This window comes from Lichenostomus cassidix, chromosome 10, assembly GCF_008360975.1.
Source record: "Lichenostomus cassidix isolate B80296 chromosome 10, HeHo_3.0, whole genome shotgun sequence".
In the NCBI taxonomy this organism is placed as follows: Eukaryota; Metazoa; Chordata; class Aves; order Passeriformes; family Meliphagidae; genus Lichenostomus; species Lichenostomus cassidix.
In genome coordinates, this window is record NC_139491.1 from 2711872 (window position 1) to 2739514 (window position 27643).

The following is a 27643-nucleotide window of genomic DNA, read 5'->3' on the forward strand; positions in this document are numbered from 1 at the left end:
GCTGGGTGAGTCGGGGAGCAGGATGGGTGATGTTCACCTGCCTCACAGGGAAGCTGAAGGAGTGGAGCCTCATCTTCTACGGGACAGGCGAGCACCCCTACACTGGGCTGAGCGGGCCTCAGTCCCGGGGCAGGTCACTGGAAGTGCCAACATCAGAGATGGAGCCATCGAGAGCTGCCTTCCTGCACAGCCAGGTGGACGTGGCAGAGGAGGAGGAGGAGTACGCAGGTAAGCTGGCTGAGGTGCCATGTTGTCCCCCCCCAGAGTACCCAGGAAAATGAAAACCCTGATTAAAACTGGGGGAGCCACGAGGCCTGATCCTGCCTGGGGCTGAGATGGGCTGGGAGGAGCAGTGTCTGTGGCCAGCACAGGGCAGCAGGATGGTGAAATTAGAAGGTAGGAAAATGTCCCATCCCAGCACTCCCACCACAAATTGGTGGTGCAGCTGTCTGAGGGGTAAAAAAAGCTCCTGTGCCCACCTTCCCTCCTCCAGCATGGGCAGGGGTGGGTGTCTCTGCTGCTCCCTGAGGAGCAGGTCCCTCTTTCAAAGCTGCTCCTGCCTCAGTGTTCAGCCAGAGGACTGCCGGGTGAGATTTTTTCTGGGCAGGATGAGCTGCAGGAGAAATGAGCACCCAAAGCCATGCAGCTCCCTAGGATAGATAGGATAAAATTTAAAATATAATGGATATAGCATATAGAATAAGATAGATGCAGGGTCTAGGTATCCATTGGTCCAGGGAGGGTGTGCTCAGGGCATCCTGGCAGTGGTGCCTGGAGGGTGCTCGGCTTCTCCCACCCTGAGCTGGTCTCTCTCTCCTCAGGTCCATGCCACCCTGAATGTGGTGACCAGGGCTGTGACGGCCCCAACGCTGACCAGTGCTTGAACTGCATCCACTACAGCCTGGGCAGCGTGAAAACTGGCAGGTGAGGGGTGTTGGGGTGTCCCCATGGGGTCCCTGGGTGGGCAGCAGCACCTTTCCTCAGGCCTCACACCTCAGTGTGGGTGATAGATGTTTGCACAGAGAAAGAAGTATATGAGAAATTAAATGGATGGAGGAGGAGGCGTGGGAATCCCTGCCCTGGATTAAGGTACAGTGGGTTGGGGGACATGGAGCTGGAGAGCCCTAGAGGACCTTGGCCACATAATCATGTTGGGGAAGAAGCTTTGGCTTTACTGGCTGAGGTCACCCACACCCAAGGGACAGCCAGCTGAGGTGCCAAATCACTTCAGGAATTGGGGTTTCCACTCCTCAGTCTCTTGGGATGGCACAGAGAAACTACCTACAGCTGGGATGAGAGAGTCCCCATCTCTGTATTAGAGCCACGACTTTCAAAACACCCTAAATCTTAAGAATCAGAAGTAAACGAGCCCAGATTGCTGCCAAGGCTGGACGGCATCCCAAGTGCTGTGGACAAGGGAAGGCAGCAGGTGCCTGAGGCAGGAGGTGACCCTGCTGGCACCAAAGCCTGGGCACTCCCGGTTCCTTCCCCAGGATGTGTGTGAGCTCGTGCCCCGCCGGGTTTTTCGGTGACAACGGCGCCCGGAGGTGCCGGAGGTGCCACAAGGGCTGCGAGCGCTGCGTCGGGAGGGGACAGAGCCAGTGCACAGCCTGCAAGAGGAACCTCTACCACCACCCCGAGATGGGCACCTGCGTGCTGCTCTGTCCGCCCGGCTTCTACGCCGAGGAACGTAAGGATGTTTATCACTTGCGAGTTGCAGCATGAGGAAATGCAGGGGTTGCTTCTATTTTAAGTGCTATGGGTGGAGAACACACCTTGATTTTTGAGTATTGGCTTTGAATTTCCCCCTTGACACACTTCGCACGGCGAAGGGAGGAGGGAAACCTCTGGGTGTTCAGAGGGTGGTGCAAAGCAGAGGTGCTCAACTCAAAGCTCTTAATTAGAAGGCTGTAATTAATGATCCCGGCTGCTTGCAAAGCATATTTCTTTTTAGCAAGCAATGACAGATAAGGTCACCTGCAATAGCAGGGATCTGTTGGGGAGGGATGTGCCTTTCTACCCTGGGGAGCTGGTGCTGGGGTGCAGTGGGGCTTTGCAGCTCCAACTGCTGCTTGCAAATCACTGTCCGGATTTTATTCTCCCTGCTTTGCTTTGTTTTTTGAAAGGTCAGAAACGCTGTCTGAAATGCCATCAAAGCTGTAAAAAATGTGTTGGCGAAGCAGACAAATGCACTGCATGCAAAGAGGGATTCAGGTAAAACACCAGCAAGGGAGGAGTTTATGCCTGCAGCATTCATACCTGTGGTTTGAATTTGGGAAAACCGATGGGAAATTAGAGAGGGAGTTAAGTGAAAGACCAGAGATCCTGCTTCCATGGTACTACATCTGTGGTGCAGTGTGCTAAAGGTCTGGGAATTTAATGGTGATGATTAGTGTCCCTTTCTTAGCTGAAAACTATGACTTAAATTTAATTTCGTTTTCTCCAGCTCTTGCCAGGGTGGTGGGTAAGTGCTGTGTAGAGCCAGTACCAGGCTGAGCTGCTCCAGGCAGGCTGAGAATCTCCCCTGCAAGTCCAGAAACCCTTCCCTCAGATTCATCTGTGCTGAACATTTTATCTGATGTACCTGTTGAGTGGGGATAGTACAGAACAGTGGTTTTCCAGCACCACAGGTGCAGGAAGGGCAGCCCTGACCCTGTGAGGAGCAATGGGTGCCACTGCTGCTGTGGGACACAGAGCCCAGAGTCAGCACTAGGGAGAAGCTGTTTTCCATCCCCAATTGCTCACAGAAGGGCAATCCCACAGCAGTCTGCAGTGTTCAAGCACTGTAAGTGACACAGAACCATGGTGAGGCAGTGGGGCTCACTCAGACAAAGAAATTCCCACTGCCAAAAGATTATCCACTCCCTCAGAAAAGCACAAGTGGAGGCACTTGTCAGACATAATCCGCACGGCGCTTGTTTTTTATTGTCCAATATCCTTTTAAGCCGGGACTTCAAATCATCCCTGCCACAGCGAAGCAGCCCCAGCCCAGCCACGGTGCTGAACCAATTTCCTTTTATTCCAGGGAGCCTCAATGGTGCAGAAGGTCTTTGGGAGAGCCTGGCTGGCTGCCCATGGGAAAAAAATAATTTTATTTCCTCCTGGATACTTAATTAAAGAACCCGCAGCTGTCCCTTTGGTCCAGGCAGGATTTTAATTTCTCCTAAAACAGTCTGGCTTTCCAACACCTCCTGTGCTGTGGGCTGAGGATGTTGTAGGACACTGAGGGCTGTGGAGATGGGAGTGGGCTGTGTTGAGTCCCCATATCCCATAGCTTTGGGTGCAAATGTTCTCTCTGCTTTCCTGGCAGCCTGGCAGGGGAGAGCTGTGTGCCGGAGTGCCAGCCTGCCATGTACCTCAGCCGGGAGCCCTGGCGATGTGAGACCTGCCCTGCCAGCACAGGTACAGCCTTGGTCCCACAGCATCCCACGCAAAACCCCAAAACCCTCGTGCATCAGGAGCCAATCCCCACAGTACCCACCCCGAGCTGAGGCAGAGCGTGCCGGAGGGAAAGCAATCCCAACTCTCCAGCACGTCCCATGAGGTATATGTTCATGCTGGAAAGGTTTTTAGGGGAGTTTTTACATTTTTATTAGAGCCATTTTTTATTTCTCGATCTCCCCGAAGCCAGGTGCTTTCGTTTAATAAGGTTGTGGGGGAGGCCGTAAAACCCTCTCGGAGTGATGGAAGGTGGCTTTGCAGTGGATAAAAATGTCAGGCAGCTGAGGCGTGTTATCCCATGTTATCCCGTGTTATCCTGGCCGCCCCACGGTACCAGACTGGCTGCTCTCGGCTTCCCCTGGCTGCCCCAAGTTGCTCAGCATTCCCTTTAAATCCTGCTTTTCTTGCTTCCTGCATGTCCAATTATTTTCCATTGTTAACATTTCCGTCTGCCCTTGAAATCATCATAGGTCTGATGATAATATGATCTCTAGACAATCCATGTTCAGTGGCATGAACCTCTTCTATCATACATGGGCAATTGCCTTAGACTAAATCCAAAATATTTATTGATCTTGTTGGCAAGCCTGGAAGGGAATGGGCTCTTAATCCCTGAAGAAAATTATTTCCCTTCTAATTCTTATTCCAGTCAGTGCGAACGTACTCCACCACAATTATTTTTCCAGCCTTTTCTCGTCTCCTTTTCCCGCATAACCATTTCTCAAGCTTGGTGTGTGGAAGCCCTTTAATGATACCACCTCCATCACTGAGCTTTGCTGTCCAGCCACAACACACAGGCACCAGAGTGGGGCCTTCTGCTTTCCCAGCTTCTCTCTGGAGCCCTTTCCTTCTCCAGCTCCTCCACAGCCCAGTTTAGCCTCTCCTTTTCCATCCTGGGGAAACCCAAACTGGTGCATGCTTGGGAGTGGCAGCTGATGGCCTGGAGGGGATTTTGATGTGCCTCATCGAGCCCTGGTAGCCACTCCTGGCTCTGCAGAGGGACAGACACTGGGTCCTAGCTGGGCTTTTTGGGATGGAAGTTGAGTTTTTTGGGGTGGGAGCCAAGCAGATGCACGGGACCCTATGGCACAACAAGCATCTTGGTCATGAGTGAGACAGAGCCAAGCTGGTGCCCCCCATCCCATGTGGGGCTGTGACCATGCTTGCACTGTCTCCAAAACCACCCAGATGCCATTTTGCCCTTTTCCCTGTCCCCACAGGGCCAGGTGAGGAGGACTGCACCCCCTGCAGCCACGAGGGCCCTGCGCACCACTGGCACTGTGTCCCTGCCTGCCGTGAGGGTTTCTACCCTGCTGACAGCCACGGGCTGCCCAACAAAGTCTGCAAGAGGTATGCAGCCACCCTGGGGGTGACCAGAGCAAAGCTGGGGCCATGGGGAGCACTGGCAGCCACGACAAAACAATGCTGGAAACAGCTCACGGCTTAATGGAAATTCAAACAGGGATGAGGGAGCCAGGACAGCTGTGGGGCTGGACCCCACACATCCCTGCCCTGTGGATTTCAGAGCCAAGGTGTCTTAGGGCTACGGTGGAAGGGGCTCAGCCCCGGCCCCGGGCTCTCTGGAGGAGGTGTGGGAGGAACTGTAATGTTTAGGTAAATATTCCAGCTTTCAATTAAACCTGCTCTGTTTGCCCTGTGGCCATGTTGGAGGAGTGTTCCCTGCTCCTTGGCCCAGCACGGGCTGCGTGCAGGAGACAAGGAGATGCCGGGAGGCAACAATTTGCTCCCACTCTCTCCGGAGCTCTGCGCTTTAAGTGGGGAGTGGGAGTGGATTCAGCCTCATGAAAGCAAACACGAAAGGGAAGGATTAAAGGTGACTTGGGAACACACAACACCGTCCCTGCCTGCCTGGGGTTTCACTCACCTGCCCTGGCTCTCCAGCAGGGAGGAACAAAGGACCAGCATCCCTTCCCAGGCATTTCAGGCACAGTCTCCGCAAGCCACTGTCCCCAGGCAGGAGGCACAGTGCTGGGCTCTTTGAGCAAATGGGTGGGAGCAGCACAGGTTCCCTTTGCAGCCCTTTTTCTAGCTAGGATGTCTGGGAGGAGAGTTGCACGTCCCACTGAATCTTCCCAGCAGGCAAGAGCTTTTGGGATGTCACTAGCTGTCACTGGGCATCGAGCTGGCACCACTAAGCTCATTTCCCCAGGGTTTCAATAACTTTTTAAGCTTCAGATTTGCTATTTTCCTCATCCTCTGGTTTGGCCTGGCTGTCACGCTGCCAGCAGATGTTTTCTGGCTGCCAGCCCATTTTGGGTGGCCTGACCAGGGTGCTGGTGCTGGCTCAGGCCACAGCAGGCTCTCTGTCCCCAGGTGTGATGACCACTGCTCAGCCTGCGAGGGCTCCAGTGGAAACTGCCTCAGGTGTAAGGAAGGTTACAGCCTCCTTGGTGGCTCCTGTGTGACAAATGAAACCTGTACCAATGGTAAGTGGCAGAACTGCTGGCAGAGTAGTGCTTCCCTGGTAACAAATATGAGGAATTTGGGGGATTCCCTTCAGCATATAAAGCTAAAGGTGCTGGAGCTCCTGGGCTTGCTGGGGCATGGCTGCAGCGGGCTGGGCTCCGGCTGTGGGGGGCAGGTGGCTCACCTGGCATTGCTTCTGGATATTGGCCCGTTGCTCAAACACATCCAAGCGTTTGTATTTCGTTATAGTTTAGTCTTGGGGCTAATTCTCCCACTCACTGCAAAGCTCCTTTTTCCTTTCATTAAAACCATGTGAAAGATGCCCTTAAAAAGCGACTCCTTTTCAATTCTCTCTCCCCCAACACTGGCACGACTGCAGCGCCTGTTACGTGCGATGTTTGTTTATTTAAAATGTTAATCTGCTCTCATTTTCTCTTGTTCCTTGCCCTGGCCTCCCAGCTGACAAGACCTTCTGTGAGATGGTGAAATCAAACAAGCTCTGTGAAAAGAAGCTGTTTGTGCAGTTCTGCTGTCAGACGTGTCTTATGGCCGGGTAAAGTTCAGCGGCTGCATCCATCCAGGACTTCCACCGACTGCCAGCCCAGTTTTGCCAAATGTTTAGGACAAAAGTTTATTTTTTCAGCTTTGGGAGAGTTTACATGGTGCTGTCAAGCATTCGCTCGTAAGTTTGATAGCTTTAATATCACTGTCAGCGCGTTTCTATAGCAATATGTTAAGCAGAGATCGGATCGTACCCTGAGTGATCAAGGCCTGGAAGCAGCAGACAAGTGGTGATATTAACACTCTCAAACACTCCTGGTGAGCAGAGATCAATGCATGATCCATGTACACACACTTGGTTCTTCGCAGAAATCCTACTGATCCTCCCGCTCCGAGCGGCCGGCGGGAGCTCTCGCCTCAAGGGATGCAGGACTTCACCCACCTGCGAGGGAAGAGCCATTTCTGGCTCCATTTTTGGTACCCTTTTCCACCAGGTGACAGCTGATCTCAACCTGCATTGCCAGTGCTCTGTACATAGGTAAAACGATGAACCAGGCGGCTCTGGAGCGAGGCTGCACAGCCCACTCCAGCACTCCTGTTCGGATTCGGTCAGTCACTGCTTCCCTCTGGCCGTGGCAATAACTGGAGGTTTGAGGACCAAAGGCAGAGCTGCCCCTCGTGGCTCTGCAGGTGTGTCAGCCCAGCAGGGCTTTGCCCTGCAGGTAACTGCAGCCAGGCAAAACCCGTGTGCCTACAAAGAGTCGTAGGGGTTTGGGGGGTTTTGTCCGCACGGATCAGCCTTACCATGAAATGTATTTCCCTCCTGGAATGGCTTGTGCATTGCTGATTCATTCAGTTCTGGAACAAGCTAAATCCTTCCTCTAAACACGATGTTGTCCCAATTAATCTCTCCTGGCATTTTGCGTTACGATCCTTCCCCTGTTTCGCTAGGTACACCCCTCTCCCTCTCACAAAATCCTCCTGTTCACGGCAGTGATTTTTCTTGGGCATCTATTTCCCAAACGAGACATTCCAGGGATCCAGCCAGGAAACTTAATTCTACAAAACCCTTCCCCGAAACAAACCTTTTCATGCTCTCTCTTAATAGTAAGTCACGTGGTGTTTATATAATTGTGTTTAAAATATCCTTGGCTATGTTGTTTTACAGATTTTTTAAAAATAACTTATACAATCCTTGTTTTTTTTCTCTGTGGACTATTTTTTATATGGGAGTGGGGTATCTTTTTGTGTCTTATTCCTTCTCCTTTTTTCCTCTCTGACCCTGCAAAGCCACTCTTTGCACCAGACGTATGTAAACATTTTCCTACGCTGCATGTTCTGATTTTCATTGTTAATAGTTTTAATGAGTTAAACCTTTTACCAGTGAAATTCCCAGTACGAATTGTCACCAGTTCCACACGGAGCTGGGATAATCCCTGCTCAGTTTTGGCTGCAATGACACCTTGCCCTGCCTGGGCTTGCCCACGAGAGCTCACCTCAGCCAGGTGAGGAGGGAAAAGCCACACCGTCTCCAGCCCTCACCTGCCTGGACCAAATCCAAGGAAAGATGGAGCTTTGGTGAACTGATCTTTAAGTTAATAAACTATTGATCTCCCCTGACAAATGAATCTGTGCTTCTTCCAAATCCATGCAGCCGCCACCCTGACTGGAGGCACTGCACGTCCTTATTTTGCTGGACAAAGCAGCTCCCCTGGCTGGAGCTCCTGATCAGCCCAGAGCACCTGTGGGAGAAATGCTTAGGAATAGATGACCTGCATCTGCAAAAACCTCCCTATTGTTGTCATAAAGGTCTTTTACCTTTAGAGGAAACTCAAATCCCGAATGCCTGCCCTGTGCCAGGCTGGGCTGGCATCTCTGTCTGCGGTTTGGGTTTGTGCTTGAGCGTGGCTGGGTGTATTGTCCAGTGTGAGGGATCCTAGATAAGCTGGCAGAAGGGTTTACTTCCCTTTCCCACTCATACAAGGAGCATCCTGAGCCCCCCAGTTCCCCACTGCAGTTCCCAGCAGCTGGGAGCCACGGGGCCACTGTGCCCTGTTGGCTGTCTGGGAAGGAGAGGAGCTGCTGCAGTGGTTGAAGAATGGAGCTGTGGAGCCCTTTTGTTTGTCGTGTTGGTTTTGCAATAAACATGGACCAGGAGCCCAGGGTAGTGCCTGGATATCTGGAACTGAGCTTTTTAAGTGGGGAAAAAAAGACTGGAGCCCTCCCACGAGGAAAGATGCTTTTTCAGAGATGTGCTGCTCTGGGCTCCTGTGTTTTGCGGGTCTTCACATTCATCAGATGATAAATGTGAATTAACCACATACAGTGATTCCTTCTCTTGCTGCAGGATTCCCCTTTCAGTCTCAAGCCAAACCAGAGGTCAGAACTGGGGTGACACTCCTGGCTTCTGCCCCTTTGGCTGGAAAATACGAAACTTCATTTCTCCTGCGGTGTTGGTCAAGAAACAGGAGCTGTGGATCAGGAGCACTGTGTCAGCTTTCCAGTTCTCTGGCTCACAGCAGCCTGTCTCTAAACACTGCTCCCTGGTATATTTAGATGTACTGAAATGCTATAAAAAAAGGAAAATGCTTACTCTTACATCTTGACATAACTTAAAATACACACTGGGAAAAGCAATGCAATTTAAGATGACCAGTCCCCAGCAGTCCCAGCTCTATCCTGCTTTCTGCTGCCTTCCAGCCTGCCAGGGAAAGAAAAACAAATTCTGCACATTGAATTCATGCAAAGGCATCAGCTTCCAGCATTTCCCTCAGAAATCATTCTTGTAAAGTAATAAAATTCAGATTATTTCTCCAAGCTGTTGCAATACTTGCTCGGAGCTATTAAAGTCTGACTCGGGTATGCTCAGAGGATCAAAGTGGCTGTGTCTTCAAGATAAATGCATATTTAGGCAATTTATTAAAGCTCATTTCTCTGTTGTCTCTTGGCACCAAAGCCAAATCTATAATAGCTGTTTTCTGGAAAATCTTAGCACAGCCTGACTCCTCGTTTGCAGTTTGGCCGTGGGGCTGCAGCCACGGCCATCTGCCATTGTGTAGTTGGCAGGTGGGGAACACAGATCTTAAAAATCATTGCTTTGAGTTTCCATTGCAAAGAAAGGGCTGTCGAGGGCTCGTGTGCAGCGTCTGAGACGCAGAATCCGTCTGCTCGCAATTACAATTCTATTGTGGCCGTGGAGCTGAGGCAAACAGATGTATTGTGCTAAGGGAGACAGGTCCTCATTTTATTTGGCCTTGTCAGAGGCAGGACCTGCTCTCCAGGAGGCTGAAAAGAGCCTCCTTTTAGCGGCTGTCTGAAATGACTAAAGTCTCTGTTGTGCTTAACGCTGCATGATGCCTGAGTCACGTACAACAGTGCTGCTCTTTCTTGGGTTTTCCTTATGACAGCTCCCTCTTGTTCTTGCTCCCTCCTATGTTATAAAACAAATGCAGCTGTTATAAAAACCTGACTCTGTGCTTTCCCATGCAGCTTTGGTGAGGGAGTTTTCACGGCGGGGAGCACAGGAGCTGCCTGAGCCCAGCTGACCCCTCGCAGGGCCAGCTCTGACGCCGCAGTCCTGGGGCTGAGCCAGGCGTCACGCCCGGGGTGATGCCCTTAGAAGCTCCCAAAAGAAAAGCATGAGCCATCCCTGTGCACTGCCAAGCGTGGCTGCAGCGTTTAGCCTATTATCACATCCTCTGGGTTCATAGAAATGTCATGGCTCACGGAAAATATCCTTCCCTCGATAGCAGCGGAGACAGAAAACATCCTTCCTTGTCTCGCTCTGCAGACCTTGAAGGCTGGGGAAGGGTTTCCCCAGAAGAGACCCAGAAGGGTCTCCCCAGAAGGCTTGGTGACATTCAGCAGGTTTGGGGCTCTGGGGGTGGTTGGTTGTGTCCCTTTACATGTCACCCTCAGTCCAGTGGCTTTCACTGTGTTTCACCCACCAGCCGAGCCCTGCCCAGTGATGCTGGGCAGTGTCCAGCCTCAGACCCACTGACCTGGGAGGGGACAGCAGCCAGAGCCACCTCAGCTCCCCCAGTGCTACTCCCAGCTCTTCCCTGCTGTTCCCCAAATTCCTAAAGCCGGCTAGGGGGATGTAGTGACATCTGCAAGCACGTTGTATCTCGGATAAAGGTGGAGTGTTGTGCTGCAGCCTGTGGTGTGTCCCCAGCCCATCACGGGATCTCTGAGACCAGAAACGCACGTGGAAGTGACAGAGAAACTGCCCCAAATGCTGCAGGGGGAACGTGCTTATGGGCAACACGATGTCCTGGAGCAAAGGCTGAGCTGCTGCTGGGATGGAGGGAGATCCCCAGGAGCTGTGGGTGCTGCGGGAGCTGCCCTGGGTGTGCAGGAGGGGAGCAGCAAGGGCCTGAGCACAGCTCTGTGTGCAGGGAAACACCTCGCTTGTGCCAAGCACAGCATGAAGCAGCTCCCCAGCCCGCTTTGCCCGGATTTCTGCAGATAAATCTGCGCCTGGAGACACCAGGAGGCGGGAGGGAACCTCTGGGGGCATCTGTGCTGCTTTAGGGCAAAGGCAAGTTCCTGATGGGTCTGCGATCCATGGGGCTGCGAGCTGGGCCTGGGCAGGGGGAATGCCCGGGATGGGGTTTAGGGAGGCTGGATCAGCCCGGCGATGAGGGCAATGCCCGGGATGGCGTGCTGGGGATGTATCAGCCCGGGGATAATGGAATGCCTGCTGTCGGGTCTGGGGAGGCTGGATCAGCCCGGGATGAAGGGAATGCCCGGGACGGGGCGCTGGAGTCTGTACCAGCCCGTCATGAGGGCAATGCCCGGGATGGGGTGCTGGGGTCTGTATCAGTCCAGGGATGAGGGCAATGCCCGGGATGGGTGTTGGGGAGGCTGTATCAGCCCGGGATGAAGGCAATGCCCGGGATGGGGTGCTGGAGTCTGTACCAGCCCGTCATGAGGGCAATGCCCGGGATGAGGTGTCTGGGGAGGCTGTATCAGCCCGGGATGAGGGCAATGCCCGGGACGGGGTGCTGAGGTCTGTACCAGCCCGTCATGAGGGCAATGCCTGCTGTCGGGTTTGGGGAGGCTGATCAGCCCGTCATGAGGGCAATGCCCGGGATGGGGTGGTGGGGGTCTGTATCATCCCGGGATGAGGTGTCTGGGGAGGCTGTATCAGCCCGGGATGAGGGCAATGCCCGGGATGGGGCGCTGGGGTCTGTACGAGCCCGTCATGAGGGCAATGCCTGCTGTCGGGTTTCGGGAAGCTGATCAGCCCGCGTGGGCGGGGCCTGCCGCTCGCTGTCTCGGCGCTCGGCTGCCCGGCCCGCGCTGGCTCGGCGCTCGGCGCGGTGCGCTGCGTTGGCGCGGCGCGGCCTGGCGCGGTCCCCGCGGTGTGTGTCGCGATCCTCTGCCGAGTGTCGCGATGGTGAAGCTCACGGCGGAGCTCATCGAGCAGGCGGCGCAGTACACCAACGCCGTCCGCGACCGGGAGCTGGACCTCCGCGGTGCGCGGGGTCGCGGGGGCTGTGCCGGGCAGGGCTGCGAGGGGCAGGGCTGAGGCCTGGGGGGTGTGGGTGTGTTTGGGGCCTGCGGGTGGTCAGTGTGGGTCTGGGCAGGACTGTGGTGCATCCTGGAGAGGCTTGGGGATGCTCTGGGATGAGGCCTGGCGCCTCCCGAGGCAGGAGGTGCCGAAGCGGGATGGGGGAAGCAGAGGGGAGGTTGATGAAGGAGCTGCAGTGGCTGAGGGTTGAGGTTGGGGGATAAAGATGCTCCAGGGGCTGCGGAACTTGCGGGGATGCGAGGGGGAAAATTGTAGTGGTTTAGAATGGTTTGGATTGGAAGGGAACTGAACGATCATCTCGTTCCAACCACCGCGAAGGGGAAATCAGGGCGAATGTGGGAGGAATGTGCTGTGTTGGGGTGGGATGTGCTGTGCTGGGGTGGGATGTGCTGTGCTAGGGTGGGATGTGTCCCCAGCACGAGGGCTGTGCCAGAAAAATGAGTTTGGCTCGGAGGACACATGCAGGCGGGGACCTGGGGTTTTGCTGGGGGGAGGAAGGAGGATTGAAAGAGCCGTGAGGGCTGCTGGATTTGAGGAGGAGAGTTTGGTCTGTGAGTGGTGTGGAGGAGAGGCAATCCAGAGGTGTTTTGTCTGAGACTTATCATTGCCCTCAGTCCATCTAGATTTGCCCCCACACACTGTTTTGCTTTGTTCTGCTCTGCTGTGGGCACCATCTAATCCCTGCCGTGCTCTCTCTCTCCCCAGGCTATAAAATCCCTGTCATTGAGAACTTGGGTGCCACTCTGGACCAGTTTGATGCAATCGATTTCTCTGACAATGAGATCCGCAAGCTGGATGGATTCCCCTTGCTGAGGAGGCTGAAAACCCTCCTGATGAACAACAACAGGATTTGGTAAGGGGCTGGAGTTTGGCCACATGGGACCCTGTGGCAGAGGAGAATGCTCTTGGGAGACAAGTGTGTGTTTTTCAGTGCTGGGTAGGTGCAGAAGTGTTTGTTTCATGGCAATAAAATCAGCACTGAGTATTGTATGGGCTCTCTTTCAGTTTCCTTCCTCATTCAGTGCAAAAGTCTTGTTTGTGTCTCAGCCAGGACAATGAGATGCAGAGTTTGGGATTTGGCCAGAACTTGGATTTCAATAATCAGCCCCATAAAGGCAAGAAAACAGGGACACCTGCAAGGGAATGGATTTAAATCTCGTATTGCATCTAATATTCTTGTAGCAATTTATTGTCAGTTTTATTAGAAAAGTGTTGTGGATGCTCACCCAAACTTCTGCCAGTGTCAGACTGAGTTTTTCACAGTTTTTCCTCTATGTTGTTGTGTTTCTCTGTGTATTTTCATTATTGCAAATTCCTGCCCTAAATTAAACCTTTGGTTTCTGTTGTTCTTCAGTCGGATTGGTGAGAACCTGGAACAGGCTCTGCCCAGCCTCACAGAGCTCATTCTTACCAACAACAACATTGCTGAACTGGTAAGCTGTGGTTCACAATAAAGCTAAACAAGCTTCAAATTTGTGGTTTTCATCTCCCTTATTAACCATTTTCCCAAGAGTAGTGCCATATCCTCCTGGTAATAGTTGGTTCTTTCTCTTTAGAGTAATATCATACAGTTTTGGCAGTAGTTAATGATGTACAAACTTCAATGAACAAGATTTGCATCATGCAGTGGAACAGCAATCACAAAGCTTAGTGGGTTTCCTATTAAAATGATTGCAGTAATTCTAATTAGTCTCTAAAATAGGTATGAATTCAAGACCTTTGTTTTCAAGTATTTGATTTTATCACTAAATCACTAAATGTGTTAAAATTTCTTGCTGTGCTCCCTTTACCCAGGGTGAACTGGATCCGTTATCAAGTATTAAATCATTGACTTACCTGAGGTATGTAACCCTGAAAAGAAAAGTTACTCTTTCTCTGGTGTTTGTCCTCTGCTGCTGGTCTGCCCCTTTGCTTTGGTCTGGAATGCTCTGCTTTTAATGAGCTGTGACAGATCCTTTATGTCTAAAAATTGAATTGATAAATGACATTTCTACTACACTTCATAAACATCTGTGCTTAATGCCTGAGGCTTTATGTCACTGACAGACTGTTGGGACAATGAGATGTAACATCTCTAGAAACCAACATGCAAGTGCTGAAGTGAACTTGACCTTTAAAAACCCAAAACCAAAACATTTAAACTGTTGTTAAAAAATACTTCAGAATACATGTAAACAAGGATGTAACTTTTCAGTGATGTTACATTTGGTGTGAGGGACAAAAAGAAAAGCAGTTTGTCCTGTGATTTTTCAGTTGATCAGTGTCTATGTAGGAAAAGTGGTAGTTCAGTTATTGGTTTGGAGATTATTACAATTATTTTGAGGTTGTTCTTTATGTCATCCTTCAATTAAATCTACTTAATTGCCAAAGTGCAAGTTTTTACTATATTTTCCATAATATCAAAGAACTGTCACTAGGCTTGTTTCGTGGTGTCATTTGTTGTCTGTTACAGCAGGAAGTATATGAATGCATTTCAAGTAGATTAATATATTTCAATACAAGTGTATTTTAAAGCATTTTATATTAAGAGCCTCTTTATAACCTTCCTTTACTTCACAGTGTTCTAAGGAATCCTGTAACAAATAAGAAACATTACAGATTATATCTAATTCATAAAGTTCCCCAGGTCAGAGTGCTGGATTTTCAAAAAGTGAAGCTCAAAGTAAGTCTGCTTGCTTTTGATTTTGATTCAGCTTTTTTTTTTTCATTTGTGAAAATTCACTTAACAGTGAATTTGTTGCCATAGTTGTAAATTTTATTGAAACTCTAAGTGGCTCAAAAACACTCTCATTATTTTCTTTCATGCTTTCATTCTGTTAAGGATATGGCCTGTTTAATTATGTTTAATTAAGTTTTACTGCCTTTGTTCAGTGTTACTCTTTTCTGTGCCTCTGGTGTTGGTAGAAGACAGACCTCTAGAGAAAGAAAGGAGCAAACACCAGAGCCCTGAGCTCTCAGTGGAGATGAGCGTGGGAAAGAGCTCTTAATTTTAAGAGCACGAGGCTGATACATCTTTGAGTGTTTGGGCAATGTTTATCTGCTTGTTCTCACATCTGGTCTCCATGTACCAATTTCATGATGAAGATGAGCCAAAGTGTCTTTCTTGGCCGAGACAGAAGCTTTGCAGACTGTGATGTTCTCAAATTAACTTTGTGTGTGTGTGGTATCGCTGTAGGAGCGACAGGAGGCAGAGAAAATGTTCAAGGGCAAACGGGGTGCACAGCTTGCAAAGGATATTGCCAGGAGAGCAAAAACGTAAGATAAAACAAACAAATTTACACTGGCATCCTCCTTCAGAAACACCACCTTCTTTGTGTGCAGTATCAGGCAGAAAACTGAAATATCAGCTGCTGGCAGGATGCCTCAAAAGCTTTGGGAGCCACAAGTGCCTTGTCCAAGCACCCCGAGTTTTGGATGGTGGTGAACACATCTCAGAAATATTTCTGAAAGAGATAACCTGGTCAGGGTGGATTCATTGAAATCAACAAGCAGAGAACCTTAATTTTCTTTTTCTTTTTGTTTTTTAACTATAGAGAGGTGGCCATTGTTTAATTTGCATTCGTTGGTTTTTTTCCGTGCATGATTGGTAACTAAATTCTTTTGTTTTGCCAGGGAATATAAACTGTGAAATCTGCTGTAATTCAGAGATGAAATGCAGATGAAAATCTTCAGTTCAGCTATTACATTCTATGTTTATTTAGTTTAATTCTTAAGTGGTGCATCATATGTTTTGTTTAATATTTGATCAACCTATTTGGACATTAAGAATTCAGATCATGTATGGCATCAGTATTTCCAAATTCATGGTTAAATAGAAAAATGTCTTGAACTTATTTAGCATTTAAAGCTATAATAGATGGATTTGAGCTCTAGTTTGTGAGTAGAAAGAGATTCTGTCTGTGACAGTTTTAGAATAAGCAGATGATTTTCCTCAAAAGAGCATTAGCAGATAACCTTTTTCTTTTGAGTTAAGATGAATTCCAGTCTAGTGTAGGCTTCAATTTAGGCTGTTGTAATATCAGACAGAAGGAAACAGAAACCCCATTTTTAGTTACCCTTTATTTATCCACCCTGCTTTTGCAATGGCATCAGACCAGCTGAGTGTTCAACAACATCCAAATCGAAGAGCTTTTTGTCAACTGCCTGATTAATAAAGTTAAGTTCTGCCTCTGAGCAGATGGAAAGGTGTGGGGGGGAATGGGACAGTGAGGACAAGTTGCTGGTGTTTCTGAAGGAGGCAATTCTTCACTGTATCAGTTTGTTAACAAAGATAAGATACTACACTTGATGGAATGAAATGCTTCTAAACCTAGTTTGGAAGCATTTCAAGTTAAGAGAAGCAGCTACTCTTCAAAAATTGTGACAGGTCTTTATTTTTCCTTTGAAGCTTCAATCCAGGGGCTGGTCTGCCAACTGACAAAAAGAAAACTGGACCTTCCCCAGGGGACGTGGAGGCAATTAAGGTAAATGTGTCAGGAGAAAAGCTGTCGTGGATCCAAATTGAACAAATGTTTCCTTTGTCCTATTCAGACAAAAAGATTAGTGTGTTCTGACTTTGGCTTAGGTGCTTTTTCTGGTTTTTTCTGCTCTTTTGACCTGTTTTTTAAAACTTAAATAAAATGTTAAGCTGAACTTAGAGTTCTCCCAGGATAAAGCAGTTTGTTTAATAAGGAGGGAAGTAATGATTTGTCATTTGTAGAATTTTCTAGAATTAGAATTAGTAGAACTTTCCTAGGTTTTCTGTGTCACTTAATTGGAAGAAATCTGGGGTTTGTGTTAATCCTAAGCAGACTACCACAGAGCATGTGAGGATTGACTGAGTTCTCTGTTTCTCAGACTGCCATAGCAAACGCCACGACCTTGGCTGAGGTGGAGCGGCTGAAGGGTTTGCTGCAGGCTGGACAGATCCCCGGCAGGGAGCGGAAATCAGGTCACTCCCTACCTCTGTTTCTCTTCTTTCCCAAACAGAATCTGCCTCTCTTCCTTGCTTCCTGATGGTTTGTGTGATCTCTGTAGGGAGTTGTGTAGAAAAAGTGTGACTTTGTCATGTGTGGAGCACATCCCTGGCTCTGTGTGATCTGCCTGGCTTGAGTGCAGCTCAGGGCTGTCACCTGCACTCCCTCCAGAGCAAGGTGCCAAACAAGGCCCTTTGCTGCATTGGATAACTCCAAAAATCCATACCAGTTATTAAAGAAACCCAGATTTATTAGAAAGTCACTCTGGATTGGCGCTGAGTGCCTTGGGTGTGGGTACAGCAGTGAGGCTGGGAGCTGTGCAGGGATGAATCTCAGCGGCAGGCTGGCCATAGCATCTCTCTTCTGTACATCGGGGCTACTGGGATTTTCCTTGCTGTAGGATTTCTAGGAGTTCCCGTTATTCCTGCTCTGCAGAGGGGTTAGAAAAGAACAGTAACGTCTGCAGCAGCTGCCCTAAAACTCTGACGTGTCCTTTCAGGCCCATCGGAGGACGGTGAAGAAGAAATGGAAGAGGACACAGTGCCAAACGGATCGTAGCCCGGGCCCTGCCGCGCTCCGGCCCTCCCAGGAGCCCCGTCCTGTCCCGTGCCGTGCCGGTGTCCCCGGCGGATCCCACCGCCCCTGTCCTCGCGCATTTCGGCGTTCAATAAACGAACGATCCTTTTTCTCCCGTTGGTGCAGCGTCTGTTGCTCTGCCGGTAGCGGCGCGGGGGGCGGGACGGAGGGGCCTCTGCGTGCTCTGATTGGCTGCCGTGCGCCTGCCCCTCTTCTCTCATTGGCCGAGGCGGCCGCACGTCACCCCGCGTGCTCCGCCGGCGGCGCGCGGCGTTTCCTGGCGGCGGCGGACGGGGCGGTGATTGGCGGAGCGGGGCGGGACGGGGCGGTGATTGGCGGAGCGGGCGGGTCCGGACGTGAGGCGGCGGCGGACGGGGCGGTGATTGGTGCAGGGGCGGCTCCCGGACGTGAGGCGGCGGCGGGCGATGGAGCTCGGGGGCGGCGGGGCCGCGGCGGGGCCCGGGCCGGCGCTGGGCCGGGGCGGCCTGGAGGCTCTGCAGCACACGGGTGAGGCGCCGGGGCTGAGGGCGGGGGGCGGCGGGGCTGAGGCGCGGAGCCGGGGCCGCTGCCCCGCCCGGGTGGGCCCCTTGCCGCGCGGCCCGCGCTTACCCCCGGCCTGTCCCCGCCGCAGTGGGCTCGGTGCTGTCCAGCTATGGCTGGTACATCCTGCTGGCCGCCGTCGCCGTGTATCTCCTGGTGCAGAAGGTGTCCCGCAGCCTGGCGGCGCGGCCGGCTCGGCGCGGAGCAGCGGAGGCGGCGGAGGGTGAGTTCGGAAAGCTGCCGGTGTTCGTGTCTCTCCGGGGCTGCTGTTGGTGTCTCTCCGGGGCTGCTGTTGGTGTCTCTCCGGGGCTGCTGTTGGTGTCTCTCCGGGCTCCTGCTGGCGCTCCGGGGCTGCCGGGATGGCTGCGGGCGGGCTGGGGTTGGTAACAGCCCAGAAATCCCGTTGTGAGGGGTTTTAAGGGACAGTGATGCTCGGGATAATGTTTAGCCCACAGATCCTGAGAGTGAGGAGATTACCGGGAAAGGCTGGACCGAGAGAAGAGTTTTTGGAAGGTTCTCAAGGAAGAGCTTTGTCCCAAAGTAATGTTTGGGAATGAAGGAGGAGAGCATCACAGAACAGAAGAACAGCTGCTGTTTGGTGGTGCAGGAGCTGAGGGATGGAGGCTAAAAGCACTTGTGGTCACTTACCAAATAACTTTTAGACTTGTTAAACCAAACCAAGACGCCCAAATCTAAATCCTGGGGAAAACACTTACATAAATATTCATTTTATATAAATATTCATCATCCCCTTCCAGTTACTCCTTCCCAGTTCCTGCTCTGGGACTGTGTACATTTGGGGTGTGACAGCCTGGTTATCTTGGGGAGTGTGGCACAGGTTGTGAACCTCACACAGTCACGATCCTGCTGGAAAGCACAGGCTGTGCCCATGGATCTGCCAAATCCATGACTGTTTGGCACTGATCCCTTGGGCACATTGGCACAACAGGACGTGGGGCCCCCAAAAAAATCTCACTTGTGTGCCCTTATCCTTCTGCTGTTCTTTTGTGGTGATAATTAAATGGCAATTTAATTGCCCAAACTGCCTGTAAAATGAAATTACTGAAGGTACTGACAATTCTTTTTCATATTCATCACTGGATGGTGGCAAAAAATGAGGCTAACAAGTGTGGAGATGCTTCAGCTGTTGGAAGAAAACAAAGCAACATTTGCCTCTTTTTAGGGTATAATTTTTCTTCTGACCTTCAAAAGCCATTTGTGAAGAACAGTGGTGACTCAGTGTGGATTTTCTGAGTTCTCCAGGAGTCTCTTGAAATGTGTGTCATGTTTGTAAGTGATTTCTCTGCTGATGGAGGCTATTAAATCCACTGCTGCACTGACACCAACAGGACCCATTGCTAGAAGGAGTAGGAGTGAATGTGGGCTGGTTGCCTCATCCTTCTGCGTAAAAGAAGTTCTCTGGGTAAAAATGGTGTCCCTATGAAGCCTGGTGATATTTCGGAATTTATCTGTATCTAACAAGTCCTTCAGAAATAGAAGGAAGTGTCCTAGAAGTGTGAGGTCTAAATTTTATGATTAGTTACACTTGTGTCCTTATTAAAATCCTGCTAAAGTAATTGCTTTAAAATATTAAAACATGATGAAGTTTAATTCAGCATATAAATTACTATAAAAGATTAGCTGGAAACTGAACTTGAGCTGTGATTTTCTGCAGAAGAGCTGCAGGGAGAGATGTGATTCTTTCCTTATTACAGTTCTCTGAGGAGACCAAATAGAATTTACTTTGAGTGGCTTTGCAAACTCTTTCCTGATTTCCTAGAACCTGATGTGGTGGTGAGAAGGCAGGAAGCTTTGGCAGCAGCTCGCCTCAGGATGCAAGAGGAGTTGAATGCACAAGCAGAAAGATACAAGGAAAAGCAAAGACAGGTAACCAGAGAGCATTTCTTTCTATAACTCACAGATTTGTCATCAAGCTTTTGCTGCTGTAAAACAAAACAGCAAATTGTAACTGTGTTCTAGGGTCACTGTGGGCCTGGTGTTTATTTTTTTCACAGGTAAATCAGTACCTGCAGGAAACTTAGTTGTGTGTGCAGTGAAGGGGATTTACTGGCATTTAAATTAACTGTACCACTGCATATATGTGTTCTCTGTTCTTAATGGCAAACAGAAGTGTTAGAAATGCACCTTAGCATTGCTTCAATTTAAGGGTCTGAGCTACAGCTTGAGATAATGAGGAATAACAAATTGTTGTGTGGGGCAGTGCAGAAAATGGGTGTAGCAATAGCAGAGCATAGCAGTAGCACTGATCATCATCCCACCTCTTCTGGTTTTGCTTTTGCAGTCAGACACTCAGACCTCAATTCATAGCTTCAAGTAATTTTGGCAATTAAAACCAAATGAAAAGTAATATCTTTCTTTTGTAAAAACCCATGTTGTGCATTAAATTACTATCATATGCAATATTCTTTACTTAGTACTTTTTACAGACTCAGGGATTAAACTTGACACTTGGTTCTGTTTTACTTTTAAAATATTTTAAAGCATGAAGTGGCCAAAAGAAGCTGCAGACTCAGTCTGTACATCTGGAGGAGGGGAAGAGATGTGGGTGTATTAAAAAAAAAAAAAAAAAGTAAATTCTTCCATAAGCTCAGAGAGACTGCATCAGATAAAGACAGTTTGATGAGTCTGTTGTGGCTGTTTCTGGGGATTCTGTTAGTTCTGAAACCTTACTTTTAAGATTAATTCTATATCCTGGATTTGCTCTGTAGCTTGAAGAAGAGAAGCGAAGGCAGAAGATCGCGATGTGGGAGAGTATGCAAGAAGGAAAAAGTTACAAAGGAAACCTGAAACTCAATCAGGTAACAACCATGTTAATCAGGTCACAGTTGTGTTCATGTGATTAAGGGAGCTGGAATTCATATTGAGTAACTTTTTGCTTTTCTGAACAGCAAGAAGTAGAATCTGGTGCCTCTGCCTCAGCAGTCCCAAAATCTAAACCAAACAAAAAGCCTTTGAGAGGAGGTGGTGAGTATGGAATCCCTCAGACATTCTGGGCTTGGAACAGGACATTTATCCAGCTGTATCTGTGGTGTCTGTACATACTTTTTGTCTTTTTCAAGGAGGAAACAAAATGTGCCTTACGAATTAGCTCTTTATCTCTGATCAGCAGGTCTGCTCTGCTCTTTGTGCAAAAGCTGGCAGGAAGTTTTGGGAGTGCTTTTCCCTGGAAAAAGAATGTGTCAGGTTTTCTGTAAATATGCTTTGGCATAATTTACTGAGATTTTTGTCACTGAGAGTTACAAATTCTCACAATGTTTCTGGGATCCCTCCTCCATTATTGTATAAGTTCAATAATTTAGTATCTGGTCTGCCTTTAAAGCACCTGTAGTGCTGACTAAATGCAGGAAGAGGGTATTTTACTTTGTTTTATGTAGATTCAGAAGGTGAAAGACCTAATTATGTAGAATGTGACCTCATTTATTATACTCATATACTGCAGTGATGACTTATTGAATATATAAATCCTGCAGATGTATAAACTCTTACCAACTCTCACAAAGCACCAGAAGGTCTCAGCATTAAACTCACTGTCACCTGCTGAAATCATCTTGATGGATGAAGTGCTTTCTGTGGCCTCACATTGCCCAGGTCAGGCTCACTGCACATATCAGCCATGCAGCCAGTTGCTTCTTCTCCTCTCAGCCCAACAGCCCTTGCCATACCTGCAAGTGCTAATTTGGGTATATTTTAATTACAATTTTCCCTAGTGGAGTGGATCATCTAGACAGCCTCAATCATATCAGGCTGAAAGGGGGGCCCACTTAGTGCTGAGTAAGTCACTTGATTAAATGTATGAAACCTGTGGATTCTTGATTAAACATATTAAACCTCAATAACACTGCAGTGCTGGGATTTCTGCTTTGAGTATTTTTCCTGACATTGAAGTAAACAAGCAATTGATTCATCTTAGCTTGTTTAATATGAGGGCAGTTTTATGTCAGATGCTGTCAGGTATCTTTGATAGCTCTGTCATGGGATATTTACTGTCCTGGGGGATGGGAAATTCAGGGGTCATAGCAGTGCTGAGAACCAGGATCAGGGCAGTTGGGATGGGGCACCCTTCCAGCTGCTACCTGTCCTGGTTTAATCCTCAGCAAAGTCTTTGCTTAAGTAACCAATTATAGAATTAGAGGTCTCAGATCTTCTCCTGAGGTAGATCAGCATGAAGTGAAAGAACCATCTGTGCTGTTCATCTGCTCAATTAAGCTAGAAAGCAAAACTTGGCTTGTATGAGAAAAACAAATTTCCAAGATGAAGGTGGTGCTGGGAGTTTCAGTAGAACCTTGCTTTGAAAGCTGTCTGGTTAGCAATGCTGCTAGGATTTGGGTTCTTTGCTTTGTGCAGAACAAATTGAAGATGTTTGCCAAGTTGTAACTTTCTGAGTGTGTTCTCCTGACATGAAGTTTCCCGTGGTTACAGCATTAGGATGTTCAGCTAAAGTGTATTTGCTTTACTGCCTATGCTTGCCTTTTCAAATGCCCTAAAAAAGTACTTTGCAGTATTAATGAATGGATTTACCTTTTGACCTTCAGGGTATTCCTTGCAGGACTGGAATAAAGGATTATTTTAAGTCCCTGACTGTTAGGGGTCTTGGAGGACAGATACACTCCTACAGAGTTTACTGTAAGAGCTGCTGTTGCTGCTGTTTATCCTGCAGAGCAGCACTACAGCTTTAGTGCAGACTTAGAAAAATTAAATGGTAATTCATTTCAATTTCATTTAATCCAAATTGATCAAATTAAAACACGAGTGTTTTGCAATGGCTTTTACTGCTAGCACTAGAAAAAGAAATCCTCCCAAGCCTGGATATTTTCCCTAAAATGCTGTCACATGAAGTACAAACAAGGTGTAAATAATTGTGAGATTAATTTTCGGCGTACCTTGTGCATTGGTGAAGTGCTGTGGAGGATGAATATTAATACAGTGGATTTCTCTGTGTTCTAGGCTATAACCCTCTGTCTGGAGAAGGAGGTGGGACGTGCTCCTGGAGACCTGGCCGGCGAGGCCCATCAGCAGGTGGATGAGGCTAACCTGCCTAGTGTCCCCTGGCACTAGCAGGCTTGATCCTTCCCCCTGTCTGCTGTCTGCAGCTGGCCTGTCACAGGGACTCCTCTGGGGCTGGTTGAGTGCACTTGTTAACTTAAAACAATTTTTTTGTTTGATTGGTTTACAGAGTTTCCAAATTCTAATGCATTGGCTACACTAGAAAAATACCCAATCCTCTTAGATAGGGTGAAGAAAGAAGCAATTTCAGTGTAATCAGTTAATTTTCTCTCTTCTGTAGAGAGGGAGTGTAGTCTCCAGCCAAGGTGAATCACCTGGGATTGTGAGATCTGGGCTCTCTGACAAATTTAGTTATCTATGCTCAGTTTATCTCTGTAAAATGAAGATATTTACCAACATCAGACATACTACCTGATTGACTGTGTTTGGCTGGAAGGTAATTTAGAGAGGAAGGATATTATCATTGGCAGACACCTTGAATTTAGGCAGAGGGACTTCAGAAAAAGCACAGGTCATCTGACAAACGCCACAGATTTGCACCAAAGGCCAGTTATTGCAAAGAGTCTCTGTGACAAGCCAGCTTGAATGATGTTTTCCTTATAAATGGTAAACAAACCAGTGAGGATTACTGATGCTAGACAGCACACAGGGGGTTCTTGCTATTCCCTTTTTTTTTTTTTACTTTTCATTTCAACTGCTTTGTAAAAACAAGACACTATTAATATTAAATATAATTGCAAACAAATCTTAAATCTAGTATTTACAATCTCATGGTTTTCTACAGCATCTTTTTTACAGAAGGCATGTATTCTAGTGCAATAAATGTGCATAAAGCAAGGTGGGAGGTGAAGTGACTCTGCTGCAGGTTGTGCAGCACCAAAGCTGAGGCTGGTGTGTGCTGAGGAGAGCTCAGGCCAGCAAAAGTGTCACACTGGCAAGTGTGGGTGTGCAAGGAGTAAGTGTGTGGTGTTCATCCTTCTCTTGTATATCTAGCATTGAGAACAGAAAACAGAACTGGTTGTGATAACCAAGCTTTCCAAGCGTCTCATCCCCTTGATTTGCTCTCTAGCACTTAATGCAACAGTCAAATAAAATCCAGGTTGCCTTTGGAAAGGAGTGAAATAATTCCTGTCCATGTAGGACAAGTGTCCCTGTGTCCAGTTGCTGTTACTGAGCTGGTCTGTGGGCATTAGGCTATGGAGCAGTGATTCCTTAGAGCTTAGGCTGCTCGAGCACTTGTTTCTAAATAATTACCCTTGTAATACTTGTGCTCATCAATAGATACGAGTGCCAAATTTGAATACACTGTTTATATGCATATATAGATTTCTCTTGACTAGAAATGCAACTGGAGTGTGTTACTAGTGAGTTTTAAAGTTGGTAATGAAACTGACAGGCCAAGAACCTTTTGTTTTAGACTCAACAAAATATTTGGTCAAGTGCATGTAGAAGGTGAAGTGAGAAAGCTGTTGATGATCATTTTCATTCCCTGGCTTCTGTCCATTTTGGTATGTAAACTTGTAACATAGACCAGTGTATGTAACTTGAGGTTTTAATCTTTAACAAGGCAAAAAAAAAAAAAAAATAGACGTGGGGAAAGATATTTTCAAGATCTGAAGATTCTTCCTCAGCAAAGAGGACTAAGTTGTAATGCCTTAGGGAACATCTTCCCCTCCTTTTGGGGAAACAGGCGACAGACTGAGGTGTTGTCTTCAGAAGAACAAGTGGGGGAGGTTGTTGTCTTACAGAAGCAGAAATCCTTGTGTTGATAAAATGGTCAGGATGGGTTTATTTAATTCAGTAAAAACATCTGCAAAACAAATAAGCAGGTCTTAACCGAGCAGCATATGCTAATCTTTTCTCTGTGTCTCAAGACTTGCTTCTGGCTAGGACTAGGGATATGGCTTTTTGCCCAATTCTAAGGTTTAATAAGACATGTCGAGTGAAAATGAAATGATGTACGTATTTCTGGAAACTTCAACCTTATTTCTCCTTTTTTATTTCTCCTTTTTTTATTTTAATCCTCAAGTTCCTGAATTTTTCTCAGTCAGACACTTTTAAGCTATTGAACAGGGTGGGAGGATGAACCTCAGTTCATAAAACTTTGCTTTTGGCTCACAAACTGCACAAGATGGAAGGGTTTTTCCTCTGACTTCAAATGGAAAGCTCTCCCTTGACCACAAACATTATGGAAAGGTGGTTGCTTGCTGCTTTATAGCTCAAGAGTGAAGCATGCAGAAAGCATTAGGTGAAAGTGAACTATTTAATGAATCCACTGTTGCTGGTTTGGTATGAGTTCCCAAGAACTTGAATTATGAAAGATCATATTAAAAAGCCTTCAGGAAATTTTTTTTTTCCCCCACTAGAGCAGTTATGCAAGAAGCCTCTTGCTTTACTCATGCAGATGTTCTGGAAATACCTCTATCTGGAAGAGGCTGGGAAACAAACTATTTAACTGCTGTATAATGGTATTTAACCACTGAAGAATAATCTGGTTTGGGTATTAAAAAATCCAAAATTAAGCAAATGTTCAGAGGCGCAAAAAATTCCTAAAACATTAGTTGCTTGAGAAGTGCAGCAAAGTATTTTTTGTTGCTTTTAGATGATTTATATGCTGGGGGAGCAAAGTTTTTTGTTTTCTTTAAATTGCAGATGAGATCTGGTTTGTGCATAGTTCTCTTAACTATTCATCAGGACACCCTGAGCTCTAGAGTTAAAACTGTACAAAACAAACCATGTTGTCAGACTCATAAAATTTATTTGGCTTTATTTATGCCTTTCAAAAACATTGTGAAATGAGGGAAAGATTTTAAGAGTGATATTGCATATTTGGGTGTTTAAAAAATATGCTTATGCTGGAAATTTTTAATAACAAACAGAAGAGGGACTTGGGGAAGTGAGGGCAATGGAGGAATCTGTCAGCAGAGCTGTTTCCAGGTGTTCCAGAGTTATCTGTGTCTCCAAGATTAATGTGAATAAAAATTATAATCACACCTGTATCTGCAAGGAACTGCTGTCCTTGCACAATCTGAGTGCAGGTGTGAAATGCCAGCACTAACAAATCTCATCTGCTGTGTTTCATGCAGTTCTGTACTATTCTGACTCAAAACTCCAGGAGCTGGGCTGTTCTGATTGGTTTTGGTTTTCTTTTTTTGGGTTTTGTGTCTTATTCCCATCGCTAGGAGGTGACTTTGCATTCCAGAGCTCTGTGAAGGTGGATGGCATCCAGCCTGACAGTCTCCTGTACGTTTTACCAGCAGCCCTGTTGTTACTGGCTGCATTTAAACGCTTTTAATGCTGCTCTTTCTGCCCCCTGCTCAAGCAGGCAGCTCCCTCCTTGGCCAGTTGTGTCCTTGCAAGCCTGGCTGCACATCAGCACACATCTCTGCATCAGATCCACCTTCTGGATGAATTTTGCCACCTTTTCAGGGATCAGTTTAGCCACGAGTCAGGCTCGGCGTATTTCTGTCCACGCTATAGCTGAACAGTGAAACTATGCAATTCCAGCTGTAAAAAAAACTGGTCTAGACTTGGATGGGCTGAAGCCTTGGGTGTTTCTTTTTTTTTTTTTTTTTCTCCCTCCTTTGTGGAATGAAAGCTTGGCTTTTGGAACAGCTCTGCAACCACAAAGGAAAAGCACACGGCTGCTGGCTGGGTGGTGTCCTGGCCCAGCTGCACCATTGTAGCTGATTTTGTGAGAGCTTCCAAGCCAGCTGTTCCATGCCTGACACACACCCTGCCCACATTCCCAGCTCCAGAGCCAGCGACTTCAAAAACTTCTGTTGTTTTTTTTATGAAAAACCGATGTCTTCAATGGAATAGGTCCCCTCAGCTCAGCTTTGGTGGGGAAATATACATTTTTTTGCTGCAGGTTTCTGTTGCAAGGTGCTGGTAGGGAGGCAGCTGCTGTTCTCTTGTATTTATTGCTGTGACTGTATTTTGGAGTGTACACCTGCTAAAAAGCACTTTCAGCATAGAGAAAGATCTCCACTGGTAAATTTATAATTTCACTCCTCCCTCTGTGTGTACCACAGATTCTTTCTGTGTGCTGCTTACTGAGCTGAGCTTCTGAGCTGGTTCTGTGGGTAACAGTCTTGGAGGGAGGCAGGGAGAAGAACTTAGAAAATTTTATTTAAAGAGAATGGAAGAGAGATGGATACCCTGAAATACCTGGTATTTAAGTCTAATTCTAGTACTCTGCATGAAAATGGGGAGTTGGGGTTAGGTTGGTCTAAAAGATGCACTTATGAAAAAATAACTGACCGGGTTGTAAAGATTTACTTTGTCACTGGAGGGGGCAACACTCCCTGTGAATTCCATTTCTTAGGTAATATAATTACCACTTTTTTTAGCTGTTCTGCTTTTCAGGTTATGACATCTTGACGCTTGCTTTTCAAATACAAATTCTGGGTTTTCCAGCGCTTTGTCTGCACCGCGTTAAAAACGCATCAATCCCCTCCAGGGTGCAAAGCTCGAGTGCCTTGTTACATCCCGCAGCGCTGCTCCTGTCACCCGGCTGATGAGACCTGGAGGCTGAGCAGCTCCTGAGAGGCTGGTGGGGAGCAGGAGGGTTTTCCATGGCTTTTCCACATCCTGAATGTGGCTCAGGGAAGGCGAGGCTGCTGCACTGCGGGGCCGAGCC

The 27643-nt window shown here is 47.9% G+C and overlaps 3 protein-coding genes across 4 annotated transcripts in view; all 3 read left to right on the plus strand.

Annotated features, from left to right (window-relative positions):
- The window catches only part of PCSK6 (proprotein convertase subtilisin/kexin type 6), a 38288-nt gene extending 30295 nt beyond the window's left edge, over positions 1-7993 (plus strand). For both annotated transcript variants that reach the window (XM_085070338.1, XM_085070337.1), the window contains exons 14-21: positions 49-228; positions 822-924; positions 1494-1690; positions 2127-2214; positions 3311-3402; positions 4662-4791; positions 5776-5888; positions 6328-7993. In XM_085070338.1, coding sequence (XP_084926464.1) covers positions 49-228; positions 822-924; positions 1494-1690; positions 2127-2214; positions 3311-3402; positions 4662-4791; positions 5776-5888; positions 6328-6425 — 1001 coding nt within the window. In that variant the 3' untranslated portion in view covers positions 6426-7993. The remainder of the gene's footprint in view (positions 1-48; positions 229-821; positions 925-1493; positions 1691-2126; positions 2215-3310; positions 3403-4661; positions 4792-5775; positions 5889-6327) is intronic.
- A 3696-nt stretch (positions 7994-11689) lies between these two features.
- SNRPA1 (small nuclear ribonucleoprotein polypeptide A') lies at positions 11690-17548 on the plus strand. Its single transcript, XM_085070339.1, has 9 exons — positions 11690-11849; positions 12611-12758; positions 13260-13338; positions 13700-13746; positions 14465-14567; positions 15081-15160; positions 16293-16368; positions 16742-16835; positions 17360-17548. The coding sequence occupies exons 1-9, from the start codon at positions 11768-11770 to the stop codon at positions 17416-17418; spliced, it is 768 nt and encodes a 255-aa protein (XP_084926465.1). The 5' UTR covers positions 11690-11767; the 3' UTR covers positions 17419-17548.
- Positions 17549-17781: 233 nt separating this feature from the next.
- On the plus strand, positions 17782-23757 carry SELENOS (selenoprotein S). Its single transcript, XM_085070340.1, has 6 exons — positions 17782-17943; positions 18068-18199; positions 19757-19863; positions 20706-20795; positions 20886-20961; positions 22942-23757. The coding sequence occupies exons 1-6, from the start codon at positions 17862-17864 to the stop codon at positions 23025-23027; spliced, it is 573 nt and encodes a 190-aa protein (XP_084926466.1). The 5' UTR covers positions 17782-17861; the 3' UTR covers positions 23028-23757.
- Positions 23758-27643: the final 3886 nt, after the last annotated feature.